Below are 13228 nucleotides of genomic sequence, written 5' to 3' on the forward strand. Positions count from 1 at the left end.
GCTCAGGGCTGTGACTTGACCAGTTCTGGAGGCAGGAATGAACTTCTTCTAAAACACTGTTGCCTGAAATGAAGCAGCAGAGAAGTGGCACCACCTCATCCCCCTCATGGGAGCAGCTGCTGGAGTCCTGGGGGCTGCTTGGATGTCATTGAAGGGGAAAAAAGAAACAAAAAACACTTCACAGGAAATCTCTGCACAGAGAGGCCTGTTCATCAAAGACACAGTCACATGAAGACCTAACAAGAGTCCTTAAACTGCTGGTTTATTGATCAGAGATCATTTACCTCTCCTGCTGAAGACTGAATATTATAATCAGGGGAATTAAATGGTTAAGGCTTCGTTTAGGGCAGGACTGACCACAGTCAGAAAGGAGAGCATTTTATGGGATTAATATCAATGAGTTATCACCTGGTTCCACTCACATCCCCATTTTCCCCTTGTAGGACCAGTGTTCAGCCCCTGAATTTGTACCTAACCAGCAACAAACTGTGTCCAGGGGACACCTGCCAAGGCCCTGCCTGGCTAAAAGGTGTTGGGGTCCTGCTGTAAAGGCCAAAATCCCCTGGAGTGGGCCTGGCATAGCACATCTGGGGTGCAGGGGGTTTTTGGACAATGCTTTTGGCTGGTTCCTGCTGGCCCAGTTGCAGGTGGGAATTTCATTCACAGGAATGAAGCCTGAGGGGAGCAGAACTTCAGCAGCTGTCAGGGAGGAGATGGCAGAATGAAAGCAGGATTGGAGTGACAGAGAAAGAAGGCATGGGGAATTACATTGCCAAATGAAAGAATCCATGAGAAAAGGATGAAAGCATAAGGCAAAAAAGATGAAAAATTAGTGGAAGGGAAGGAAAATGGAGAAGGGAGAAATGAAAAACTGTCTCAAAATTGGTTTTCTTTCCTCTTTTGGTTCATGTTAACTCAGGTAGTTTGGCAGGCAGCCCTTGGCTCTGTTATTTGGGATTGGGATTGATGGCAGCTGGTGGCTACTGATGGAATGAGTCACATTTGCTGCCTCCCCTTCCTTTTATGGCCGCTAATGATTCACATTTGCTGTGGGCTGCTGAGTTCCACCACACCACGTTCCATCTGCATGGAGCCTCAGAAGTCACTGTCAAGCTTTGCTCCTCAGATAACTTTGCTCTGGCAAGAGCAGCTGAAACTCTGCTCTGGGAGCAGACACCCTTGGGGTTTTCAGGAAAAGAAAAATTCACTGACTCCCTCTGGTCTCCAGCAGCTCCTCTTGGAGACAGGAATATTTACCTATGCAGAGCAGAGCTAGGTAGACCTGCCCATTCCCAGTAATCAAGTTTTGGTGGCCCAAGCAGATATTTTAGTTGATTTGGGATATGTGTGTGCAAAACATACATTTTTTAAAACACTTTTTAAAAAGTGTTATCAACTGGAGTGGAACCAAAATCTTCCCGCCAGCAATCTTAGATTTTGACAGATCCCATATCATGAATATGGCTAAAATCCAGTGTTAAAGCCATAAGCCAAAGAGAGATTTTAGGCAAAGAACCATCCTGCCTCTCCCATCCTTAGTGATAAATACAACAAGGTTTCCTTTGTTTTGGTGCTATTGCTTTGAACTACCAGACAGCTTTAGCAGGACAGATATCCATATCACAAAGTCTAGAATAAAAATAAATATTCACTGTCCTACCCTCAGAATCAATTGGGACCCAACAAAAAAACCCTCCAGCCTCATTGAATCAATTGGTTAAAGCTATAAGAAATTATGAGGTAGCATAGGGAAAACCCATGTAGAAGTGGTACTGAGGATTTATCTTCAGAGCTCACTCTTGGCAGCTTATGAAGATCTGGATATACATTGTGAGGGATAAAAAAGTTGTGTTAGAACTGAGAAAGTGTAATAATGGAGGTCATGGTAAAAACAGGGAGCTCAGGCAGATCAGAGGCTTCAGGGAAAAGTCTTGAGCTTGTCTCACAGTGCTTAAGATGTGGGGGCTGCTCAGAAGGCCTTGGAGGCTCTTTCTCCTAAGCTTGCTCAAGGTTGCCAGGGACCCTGGCATTCAACTTGGAAAACAGGAGTCTTAAAACCCAATTCTAACCTGAGGTAAATTCCAGTTGTGTCTACAATTGCATGTACTGGGGTGAGGGACTCAAGGGGAGCTCGAGCAGCCAGAGCTGCTGGGAGAGGATCAGGTGGGACAGGGCAGACTGATACCATTGCCATGATGTCCAAGGAACCTGTGAGGTCCAGAGGGTACCAAACCAAAGGTGAGATCACAGGTAGTCCAGAGCTTCAGGAACTTGTGCCACAATACAGGTCTGGGATGAAGATTAAAGGCAGGAACAAAGGAGGGACAACAGGAAGCAGAAGGGGGTGCTGAGCAGGATTGCTGAGCCCACCAAAAACAGCAGAGAGGAATGAGAGCAGAGAGGAGTGGCCACAGCTGCTTCATGCTCTTTGGAGTGGACAAATTGATCAAGAACAAGTAGTTCTTGTTGCCCTGTTTGGTCACTCAGAGCATGGTCAGGCCTACAAGGCTCAGTCCTGCCCTGAGTGCTGGGGACTGCACAGGGACAGCTCCCACAGCCCGGCCAGCACCGACACACTGCCTGTGAGCAGCTCCCAGGCCTGGGGAGACAGGCTGGCTCGTCTCATCTGATGATTCATAAAGATATTACTGGTGATGCCATAAGCTTTCCCACTCTGGGCTGGCCTTGGATTGCAGTCATGATGAGGTGGATGCAGCAAACAAACCATAAAACACAGGGTCACTGCTTGGGATGCAGCTGTTTGCTTCAAGGTGGAGGCAGCTGCTGTGAGAGCTGCCTTGCGTTGATACCACAGCTCCTGTGACAATAATATGCTGCTTTTCTTGCTCTTTCTTTGATCTAGGGGACATCATTCTGCTGGTGTCACCTGTGGTACCTCCCTGTGCCTATGGGGCTGTGCTTTCGACCTGTGCCCGCCGGGGCTTTGTGCTGCAAGGACTGCGGCAGCTGCAGCTCTCAGCACAGCAAGGCCTCGTGCTGGGCATGGCAGCAGGGCAGGTACTGTGCCCTCTGTGCCCTGGCTGACCCCTTGCCCTGCAGCTAATGGTGCCAGCACTCCTGCAGTGAGTGCTCAAGGACACCCATTCTGTCTTTCCCAGCTCTCTGTGTTCGTGTGAGTGGTGCTCTGGCTGCATTCAGTGCTGGCTTTTTCTCTAGTAGGAAAATCCCCACAAAGCCTTGCCTCTCATGGAGGACAGGAGTGTAAATTCACCATCCTGCTCCTACTAAAACAAATGTGAATTTTGCCACTGATGTCAGAATAGCCAAGGGCTGGCAGCTCCATGAACCAAAATGCTCATCTGCAAAGGTGGTTCAGGAGAAGAGTCTTCACTAACAGACTGATATTTGGTGATGTACTTCACAGTCCCTCTGGGCCCTTCAGCATGAAGTTCCCTACTTCAGTGCATTCCAGATGGGTTTCAAAAGGAGCTTTCAAAAATAACTTTTTTCTTTCTTTGAAGCTCTGCCTAACATGGTGATAGGTTTGAGGTAAAGTGCACTTGGCATTTTGAGAAGTCAGCCTAAGGAAACAGTAAGAATCACAAATACAAGGTTGCAGTCAAACTTAACATATGCAAGAAGTCCAGTGCTGCACTTCTTATATTATAAATCCCACAGGAATCATATGACACCTTCTCTCACGAAGGAGTGGACCCCACACTTCAAATCATCATGCTGAAGGTTCTTTGCTATGTCAGTCAGGACATGCATAATTTTGCAAATCAAACTCTACAAATCCCCTCTTTTCTGCTTGTTCTGTGATCAAGCCTAAGGAATAACAATGTTCCTGCCTATAACATTTTGTAGAATAAATATAACCTATTTATGGAATACTACAGCCCATAAATAGATGTTTGGAGCATGTTGCTAAGTGACCATTAAGGAGTTAACAGCAGTAACCATTTCTCCAATCTGCTGTTGGGTACTAAAATTTCTGAAAATCATCCCTTCATTTGAAACTCCAGATAATCTTAGAGCGACTTACGGTACATCCACTTATGGTGGATGGTACCACCTATCAGCTGAGTTACAACTGCTGTGGTTTTAGCCCAGCCCAGCTGCAGGGCAGAATGATTTTGTGTTAAGCCTCTTCCTTGAGTTTAAATTAAGTTTCTCTGTCTCAGGAAAAGATGACGCAAAACATGCAGATATTGGAGTTCCTATGGCCCTGTGATGAGCTGTATCTTGTTATGCCATTGTAATTGATCTATTTGCTTGAGCTCTATAGTAATTACATCTGGATTTAGCAGTCTAATCTGCCCTTCATTATTTCAGATTGCTGTCTTTTGCCCTGGCAAGAGTTCAAGCCCACCTGCTGGTCCTGCAGGAGGAGAAGTCCCTGGTGGGCCCCGCAGGCACTGCCTGGTGCTGCTGCTGAGGAAGGAGAACGCCACACATCACATCCCTGCCTTGCTGACAGGTAATGCTGCCCTGCCCAGCAGCCTGGGAGGGAGGGTTTGCATTTCAGTGTGTGTGAGTTCCACATCAGCAGTCCAACCACAGCTCTACAGTGCAGGGAATATTTATTGGGAATATCAAGGCCTGCTCATGCTGCTGCAGGAATCTCCAGGCCAACATGTGAATCAGTCACTACTACACATCCAACAGAGCTGCCTGACCTCTGCCAGTTGTTTGATCTTTATCTCTGGAGTCCTTTTGAACTTAGAATCACCGAGTAGTTCCTCGTGGAAGGGGCCTCAGAAGGCCTAAAATCCAACATCCTGCTCAGCAGAGCATCAGCAGTGACTTCCCTCTGTCCTGGTTTGAACAGACAGGTGTCTGCTCAGGAAGGCAGGAGCCCCCCCTGAACTGGAAAACGTAAACCCCCTCCCTCTGAATTGTTATAATTTTGAAATTAAGGGGATCTCAGGCAAAGATATAAGAGCAGGAATAATAGTCCTTTATTAGGGAAGAAAATAAAAAAGTAAAATAAACAATGTAGTAATACAAAACAACACTGACAGTCAGAACATGCCCTGGCAGCCTGTGGGTCAGGGAGGTGGCAGCAGTCCCATCCCAGGGTGGCTCAGCCCTCCTGCAGTGCCAGCTGTGCTTCTGCTGGAGCAGGGATCCTGGACAAGGGTGTTATCTTCCTCTGAAGATCCAGTGGAAAAGGCGACTGTCCCTCTGGGGATCCAGTGGAAAGGCTGTTCTGGTGTCCCAAAATCTCAGATTGGACCCAGGTAGGAATGCTTGGCCCCTCTTCCTGGGCAGAGCATCTCCCCATGGATGATGGAATTTTCTCAGCCATGCAGGGACACTCACTGGCCATGGACAGAAGAGATCTCCTGCAGGGAGGATGGGTTGTGGAAGAGATAAAAAAACTACCCAATGAACAGAAGAGAACTACCCCACCTCTGACAGATGGCAAATAGAATACACATTGCCTTGCAATCTAGGACACCCTCAGGAAGCTCAGGGCTTTTCTTCTGTCAGGTGTGGAAAATCTACAAAGACAGAGATTCTCATGCCTCCCTGGGCCTTTGTCCCATTGTTATGTTTTTCCTTTATGTGAAGTTGTAACCTCCTGTTTGGATTTGTGAGCCTCGTCCCTGGACACTTCAAAGCTGGGCCTGACTTTGGCATCTCACACCCAATGCATGGAGGTGTTGTTGGGGCTATCCTGTTGAGGGACAGCAGTTGGATTTCAAAGATCCTTGTGGGTCCCTTCCAGCTCAGGACTTTGCTGGGATTTTATGGCCTCAATCACCTCCTCTCAGAAACTCTTTTTGCCCAGAGAAGTAGGGTAGCCAAAATCAGCTGTGCCACTGAGCCTGAGGGCAGCATCTGATCCTATCAACCTCAGCTTTGAGTTCTGCATCCTTGTGACTTCCAAGCACCCCAAAGGTAACTCATTTTCTATGGAGGGACTGCCAAAACCCAGCCAAGTTGCTGCCTTAAATTTTCTTACTTGAGTTTCTATTTTCTTAAGGATCATTTCACATTGACCTCAAGTGGGGAAGATCAGAGGTGACAGCAGTGGTGAGGAGGGACCAGAAATCCTGCCCTGCTCCTTCCCAAGAATGGGTCACTGTGGGTGACCCTTCCATTAACACCATCCCACACAGCCCATGATGGAGACATTCATCCCCAGCCCAATTGTTTCCTTTAATTTATCCACAATAGGAAAGAACATTTAGAGGTTTGGAAGGGGCGGGTGTGGGGGGGTGGGGGGGGAACAATGACAATTCAAATAGTCCTGGGCTTTTTCTCCTGAGACTATCACAGAATGTTCTGAAAACATGTGCAGACACAGAGGATTAATCATGGCACAGTAATTACAGCCCCGTGTCACCTGCTGCCTCTGCACCCAGGGAAAGTTGCTCATTAAAAAGTGCAGTTTCTGCAGCTTCCCTCAGTGCCACAGATGATATTTTGTGTTCATGTTTTGCACAGGGAAATTTCCACTAGAAATACATGGGAGGGCTGGAACGAAGGGTAGTCTGGAAAGCTAAAATATTTTCCCTCATGCTAGAGAACTCAGGGTTTTTCCCTTTGTTTGTGACAGATTTTGCAAATGCCTCTTTCCATGTATTCTGTCCTATTTTCATCAGTCCTGTACTGCAGAGAGACACCTTAGTCCATATTCCAGAGCGCTGGAGTGGGGAAGCTGATATGCTTTCCCCACAAGCTTTGGATTGGCCTCTGAGAAGTGCAGAATAGCTCTAAGATTGGAGTAGGGTAAATACCTCGCTAATACCTTTTGCATTTGTAATCAATATGAAAAGCAGTTGTCCCTTCAAGGTCTTGAACGCTGTTCAATTTTCAAAGCAAGTTAAAATTTGACAAATACCCCTGAAACAGAGCAGATAAATAAGTGGGTAAGGATCTCTGTCCTAAGGTTCAAACACCATACATTTTTGTCCAAGCTTTACTTTCTGCCATGCCCTGAGTTTGAATACACAACAGGCAATACTGCTGGGACAGTGATGGCCCATTTTTGGTGCCTCAGGCCTTTTGAATTTTGAGGAGCAGGTGATTGTCAGTGGGACATTTGACATCCAAGCTTTGCCATCAGCCTCTAACACCAATAATCCATTTCCCATGCTCCACTACAGTGAATTTTTGACAGGCTTGTATTGTAGTAAGCAGTCAAATGTGTACAAAGTAATTTGAAAAATAACAAGCCTTTAAAACTGTGGCCTGAAACATTATTACAGAAGGCTGAACTAATTGTTGTGGAAATGTACTGTATGCAACACCTTAATGCACTGCCTGTGCACAGCCCAGCTCTTTAGAGGGAGAATGGGAGCTGAGAGATTGTGGCTTTAAGCACTTAGTGTCTGTAAAAGTGGCGTGGAATGGGATATTTTCCAGGCTGGAAATCACAGGAGCAGAACATGATGTCTCTGTTCAGGTCTGTCACCCCAGCAATACCTCCCTGCCCACGAGGGCCCTGTGGGATGCAGGACTTTGGCCTCATGCCTGGAAGTGTGAGACACCTTGAGTGCCTCCATGTGAGCACTGGGCTCAGATCTGGGACTCTTCCTAGTGGACACCACCTTACTTAAGATACTTAATCAAATTCAGGAGCTATGAGGGAATCTGTGCACTTGATCCACATTTCAGTTCCCAGCAGGAGTTAGAAGGGGATAGAAACAACTGGGTGCTGTTGAAAAAGCCAGAGAAAGCTGTGGACCAGCCTCAGTTTTCAAGAGCTTGCCCCTAAAAAGGGGCAAGCTCTTGAAAACTGAGGCTGGTCCACAGTGATTTTGGGGAAAGGGGATGGTTCAGCTGCGTGTGGTGTCTCAGGTAAGCTCAGTGTGTAGGGGAGCTGTGGCCAGCAGAGTGTTTTTGACAGCAGAGTGTTTTCATGTCAGGCTGAGCAGAGCTCAGCATTGCTCACGTTTGCTGCTGTTCTGAGCACAGGGCTGATGGAGGAGCTGGCAGAGGCAGGCCTTGGCAGCAGGTTCAGCATCCCCCCTGCAGCTGCTGGAGAGGAGCCGTCGCTCTGCTTCCACGGGGCTCCGTACGGCGCGGCCGCGCTGCACAGCCTGGGTAGGTCAGGGGGCTCTGCCCTGCTTCTCCAGCATCACACACCAGGGAGTGCTCTGGGCTGGGGGCACCTCAAACCTCATCTCATTACACCTGCCACTAGCCCAGGCTGCTCCAAGCCCTGTACAACCTGGCCTTGGACACTTGCAGGGATGGAGCAGCCACACTAACGAGAGATTTTCCTGAATAAAACCATTAGGTATATGCTTTTTGTCTGTAGTATCTCATTTACTGTTCTGCTGCAGTCAGTAACTGCAGCAGAACAGTAAATGAGTAATCACAGTAGCTCTCATGGAAGAATCAATGGATATCAAAATGAAAATACCTTTATAAAGTAAATTAAAAGATACATGCAAAAAGAAGTTATTGAAATGTGACACGGTAACATCCAATTAAACCTTAATTATGGTAATTAGAACATTAATAGCCAATCAATACGTATTTATTGACATAGTTTCAAGAGAAGTCAAAATATTAAAATGAGATAAATTGGTGGTTGTGTGTAGAAATGGAATGTGCTGAAGTGATAAATGCTGGCAGCTATAGTTCTGTAGGTGCAGAAAAGGCACTTTCCAATTTCATTTTACTCAGATATTCTAAATTTCAGCTTGTACAATTGTATGCACTTTGGTAACTCATTCATTCAAGCCGTGAGATTGATAGGATTTCAAACAGCAAGGAAATGGGTTTTCTGTTCTTAATCTATGACTCACAAGGGTGAATCTTAAACCTCCTAGTTCTGTACACTTGGAATAAAAAAAATCCCATGTTTATTTCAGTAACTACATGTTGGGATTTTTTATGTGTTCAGCAACTTAGATTAATTTAATTTAATTTAATTACTTGAAAATTTGGATGCTAAGACTTTGAGTTAAAATATAACCAAACTGATTCTAAATCCTAAGGAAAAATGAAAATTAAATGCATGTCATTCACAATTCTCTAGCATTAGGAAATGTTATGATGTAGAAATAAGTAAGTAAATAAATGTTTATTGATACAATTGCTTACATAATCATAGAGTGAATTAGTGTGGAACAAAAAGGGATTTCTGATGGGCCAGGGATTCTCCAGGCTGTGCTGTTCCCAACAGGACTGTGGATAGAAGCAAAGTGTTACAGCAGTCCCCAAATTAGCTCCCAATTGTGTGCAATGTCCTAGAAAGCAAAATGAGGTATTGATTTAATGTGAAGTCAGTCATTAGTTATCAACCCAAAACTGGTGCCTTAAATCATTTTGGTACAGATCTATCAACTCTGCCTAATGGTGTGAATAAGGACATCAAAATTACAAGGAATATATTTGCTTTACACGGCAAAATGTAATTCCAGGCAAGGACTGGGACTAATCAGAGGGGTTTTGCTGTGTTAATATTCCTCATTTAGCAGGGTTTTCCTGAGCTGCAGTGTGAGGAGACAGCGAAATGCTGGTTGGGATTTATGCAATTCCTTCACAGCAAAAAGCCCGAGATGTGTTTTTGTGGGGTAACAGATTTGTTCTGATGCTCTGCCCGGGCAGGAGGAAACCTGAGCGCGGTGCCAGAGCCCCATCACATCCCTCTGGATTTTCTGTGCCACCGAGCCTACGCTGCCGAGCCCGGCATGGAGCAAGTGGTGATGCTGACAGTGGTGGGGATGCAGGCGATGAAGAGTGCTGGAGAGCTCCTCCAGCAGATCCTGCTGCCCAGCCTCAGGGATCAGTCTTGGAGTGCAGGTGACCCCAGCTCTGGGGCAGGGCTGGAGACCTTGGGCAGGGAAGTTTATCCTGGGTAGCTCTTTTAGCATAGCAGGAACATCATGGAGAATGTGGTGAAGTGGCCTCAGGAAGAACAGGTTTCTCTGTTACCCACCTAGAGAGCTGAAGAATTTATCTTGGTTTGTTATGGGCAATCACAGCTCAAGTGGGCATAATTTGCTTCAGAGAGCATCAACTGAGTTCCAAGAAGTGCTTGGGCTTGCAGAGCTTTTATGTAACACAGAGCATTGTGTCCCTCCCTGAGCACTGGGAGGTAAGGCTGGGCTGGAAGTGGGACAGGAATTTGGGAGTCAAGGCTCTGTTCTGTCCAGTGACAGCTTTGGTGAGCAGAACCAAGGCCCTTCATGGCCTCACGCTCTGGTTCCCCCACGGGAGGAGCAGTGAGGCTGTCCCCACGCTGGGTGCTCACATGTGCATGAAAAGGGCTGTCAAGCCCCAGGCAGGACAGGGAGTTTATGTAATTTCATGTGCAGGTTGCACTGAAGTGTGATAACACAGGAGCTGTAGGCACAAAGGGCTCAAGTCTGCCTGTCTTACACTGTGTTGTATCTGACTCTCCCAAAACCATGTTGAAATACTACTTAAAATCCTGAGAAGTTCTGTATCCGAGATCTGAGGTGACAGAAACTTCCAGCACTCATGGATTGAGCCCTAAATACCTTCCTACATAGTCAGAAGACAACTTTACAACCCTGACAACACTGAAACTACTTTAGAGACAAGTCAGCATTCTGCTGTAGTTTGTTACTCTGCTGAACATTGCTTAAAGTGTTATGAGGGGTGCTAAGAATCCATAATTATGGATTATGCTGTGCCAAGCCACATTGTTATCAGTGTACTCAGTGATTCCCTTTCAACTCTCCTCCATTAGCTGTGCTCTCTAATCAAATCATGGCACTTGCTCCCTGTTGATTTCCCAGATAGCCCTTTTTTTGTTCTTCACTGTAATGGCATTTCTTAGAATTTGCATCTTGTGGGTTTTCCCAGTATATTCCTATATTTGCATTACAGTCCATTCTGGATGAAACAAATTATAACAGCATTGGAACTTGTGCAGGGAGAAAACTCCATGTGAAATAAAATGTTTGTGTCCAAAAGAAAGCACAGCTTCTATGAAACACAACCGCTGCCTGGTGCTAAAAACATTTTTCTTGACTTGCAGCAGAGCCTGATTCAGGCCTGGAGCTCCTGGGCCTGAAGTGGCTGCCCCATCTCACTGGGTGCCAGGCCAGGGAAATGACCCCTTTTGAGGCTGGAGACACCCCCTGGCAGAGGAGCCTGGGCACGCTGATGTCCAGCCCCGTGCTGGTGTGCGCGCTCCGCGGCATCGACGCCTTCCAGGCCCTGGGAGCTGCCCTGAAGGGATGGACACAGGGCAGGGACGAGCTCAGCATGGGTGACAGCCTCCCACAGGCACTCATGGCCTTGACCCCAGAGGTGACCTTCAGACAAGCCATCCTCTTCTTCACAGAGGCAGATTTGGTAGCTGGTAAGGCACGTTTTTACTGTTTGTGTTATCCTCAGCTATAGAGTGTGTGGGAATTGATGGAATTTGGACAAAGGAATCCAGTGCTGGGGATTTTCTCAGGCACAGGAAAATGTAACAATGTGGAGGTAAATTCTGTGCTTGGCTGAATTAAGATGAGGCAATGAACCCAGCAGGAGCCAGCTGAGGTCACCTACAAGGTGGCTTATTTAATTAATGTGGCTGTGCTTGGCCTGGTGCCCTTTCTGATGATCTTGAGGTTCTCCATAAGTACTAATTAGATATCAGAGCAATTGGCAGGATCAGTAAATAATATCATGCATTTTAAACCCTCTCTATAAGAACAGAGCCCAAGAGCTCTTACACCTAAATGTGGGCCCCTAATTGTGGTGCCAGACTTTCAGCTTGACGCCTCAGCCTTGCCCTGTGCTCAAGGAGATGAAAGTGTGACCAGTCTGTAAGAAAACAGATTTCTTGAGAATTTCTTTTTATCCTGGAGGAGAACGAAGAGAGGAATGGAGACCTTTGCTGTCAAAAGCTTCTCAGAGTTCAGTGATGTGTGCCAGCATCGATCTTTCAGCACAGTAAATTTGCTAGTTTCCTCCTGTAGCAGGAAATGTATAGCCATGCCTCTTAAAACTAAATCACTGTGCAGACTGTGGGGTTATTGATACTGGATGGTTTAGAGCAGCAGACTACAAGCTCCCACTGTTTTCTTTTGATGTGAAATATTCAGAGAAGTACTGGGGCTGCCTGATTTCTCACACTCAGAGAGAAACAGTTCTGAGCCCTGACAGTTTCTGGCAGGGAGTTGGAACAAGATGGTCCCTTCCAACCCAAGCCATTGTGGGATTTTATGATTACTCAGAAGCAGAGGGAAATCAAAGATTGTGGTAACACCATCTATCAGCTGAGGGGGAGTGATGCAGTCTCATAAGTGCATTTGTGCTTTGAATTTACAACCCTTCCTTTACCTTTCCTTGGGGGAGAAAAGTCCTTTGTCATCAACACAAACTTAGCCACTTGTGTCAAACCCACTGTGCCTGTGTAGTGTGCAGTAACAAATTGGCTTTGCTGAATACCATGAAGAAAGATTTGTCTGGGAAAAGATCCTGGGTTTAGGCTCACAGCAAGTTCAGTTTTTCAGTGAACTATGGGAGTGTTCTCTGTGAGACTGCTGAGCCTTCAGAAGAGAAGGCATCAGACATACCAAAGTGGTGTCTAAAACACTAAAGAGTTCATGCACTGCAGCCCTTAATTAAAGTTACCTTGAGATGGAAGGGCAGGATAAGAGGAAAGCAGAGCTGTGAGCTGAGTTTATTGAGGGAGGTTGTAATGGCAGTGCCAGCCTTCTGCACCAAAGCCACTGTGAGGAGCAAAGGAGCACAGCTGAGGCCATACTTCAGCATCCTGCACTATCTCTTTTATAAGGTAATTCCATTTTTTCCTTATGTTTTTATAGTTGTGGGAGGAATGGAGAGACCTCCATGCTCAATAACAGCTTTTGTAGCAGGTTGAACATCTTCCCTGCTAAATAAAATCACCTTTATCACCCTCCTGCCCCAGACAGTGAAGGTTTCCAATCTTGAATCCATAAAAATACCTGTCCTTCCTTTTCCAGATGCAGAACACCGCCCTGCTCTGAAATTCCTGCCACCACCTGGCAGCAGCTCCAGGACTGGAGAGAAGACCACAGGTAAGCACCAGTTACCTCTTAAAAAAAAAAAAAAAAAAAAATTATTTTAGACTCTTAAATAGATTGAAGAAAACTGTGTGTCCTCTGTCAGAGCCATTGAAATGGGATTACTAAACATCCCAGGCAGTTGGGAAGGAAAGGCCAGCTGGGTCCCCCCAGTGCTGGAGGAAGGTGTGAGTATTGTCACATCATTTCCTCTCCACAGTCCTGAGAACCACCTGCTGAGGGATGGTGTGCAAAGTCAGCTGGAAAAGTAATTAATGTCAGCTCTTTAG

At 46.2% G+C, this 13228-nt stretch overlaps 1 protein-coding gene across 8 annotated transcripts in view; it reads left to right on the top strand.

Moving 5' to 3' along the window:
* Window positions 1–13228, top strand: part of DNAAF8 (dynein axonemal assembly factor 8) — a 91155-nt gene that overhangs the window by 51726 nt on the left and 26201 nt on the right. For 7 of the 8 annotated variants that reach the window (XM_085592493.1, XM_085592494.1, XM_085592496.1 and 4 more), the window contains 6 exons: window positions 2864–3018; window positions 4297–4441; window positions 7891–8019; window positions 9535–9729; window positions 10934–11260; window positions 12879–12953. In XM_085592493.1, coding sequence (XP_085448619.1) covers window positions 2864–3018; window positions 4297–4441; window positions 7891–8019; window positions 9535–9729; window positions 10934–11260; window positions 12879–12953 — 1026 coding nt within the window. The remainder of the gene's footprint in view (window positions 1–2863; window positions 3019–4296; window positions 4442–7890; window positions 8020–9534; window positions 9730–10933; window positions 11261–12878; window positions 12954–13228) is intronic. The other variant, XM_085592492.1, reaches the window with a different exon arrangement.

This window comes from Lonchura striata, chromosome 14 (genome assembly GCF_050655825.1).
Source record: "Lonchura striata isolate lonStrDom1 chromosome 14, ASM5065582v1, whole genome shotgun sequence".
In the NCBI taxonomy this organism is placed as follows: domain Eukaryota; kingdom Metazoa; phylum Chordata; class Aves; order Passeriformes; family Estrildidae; genus Lonchura; species Lonchura striata.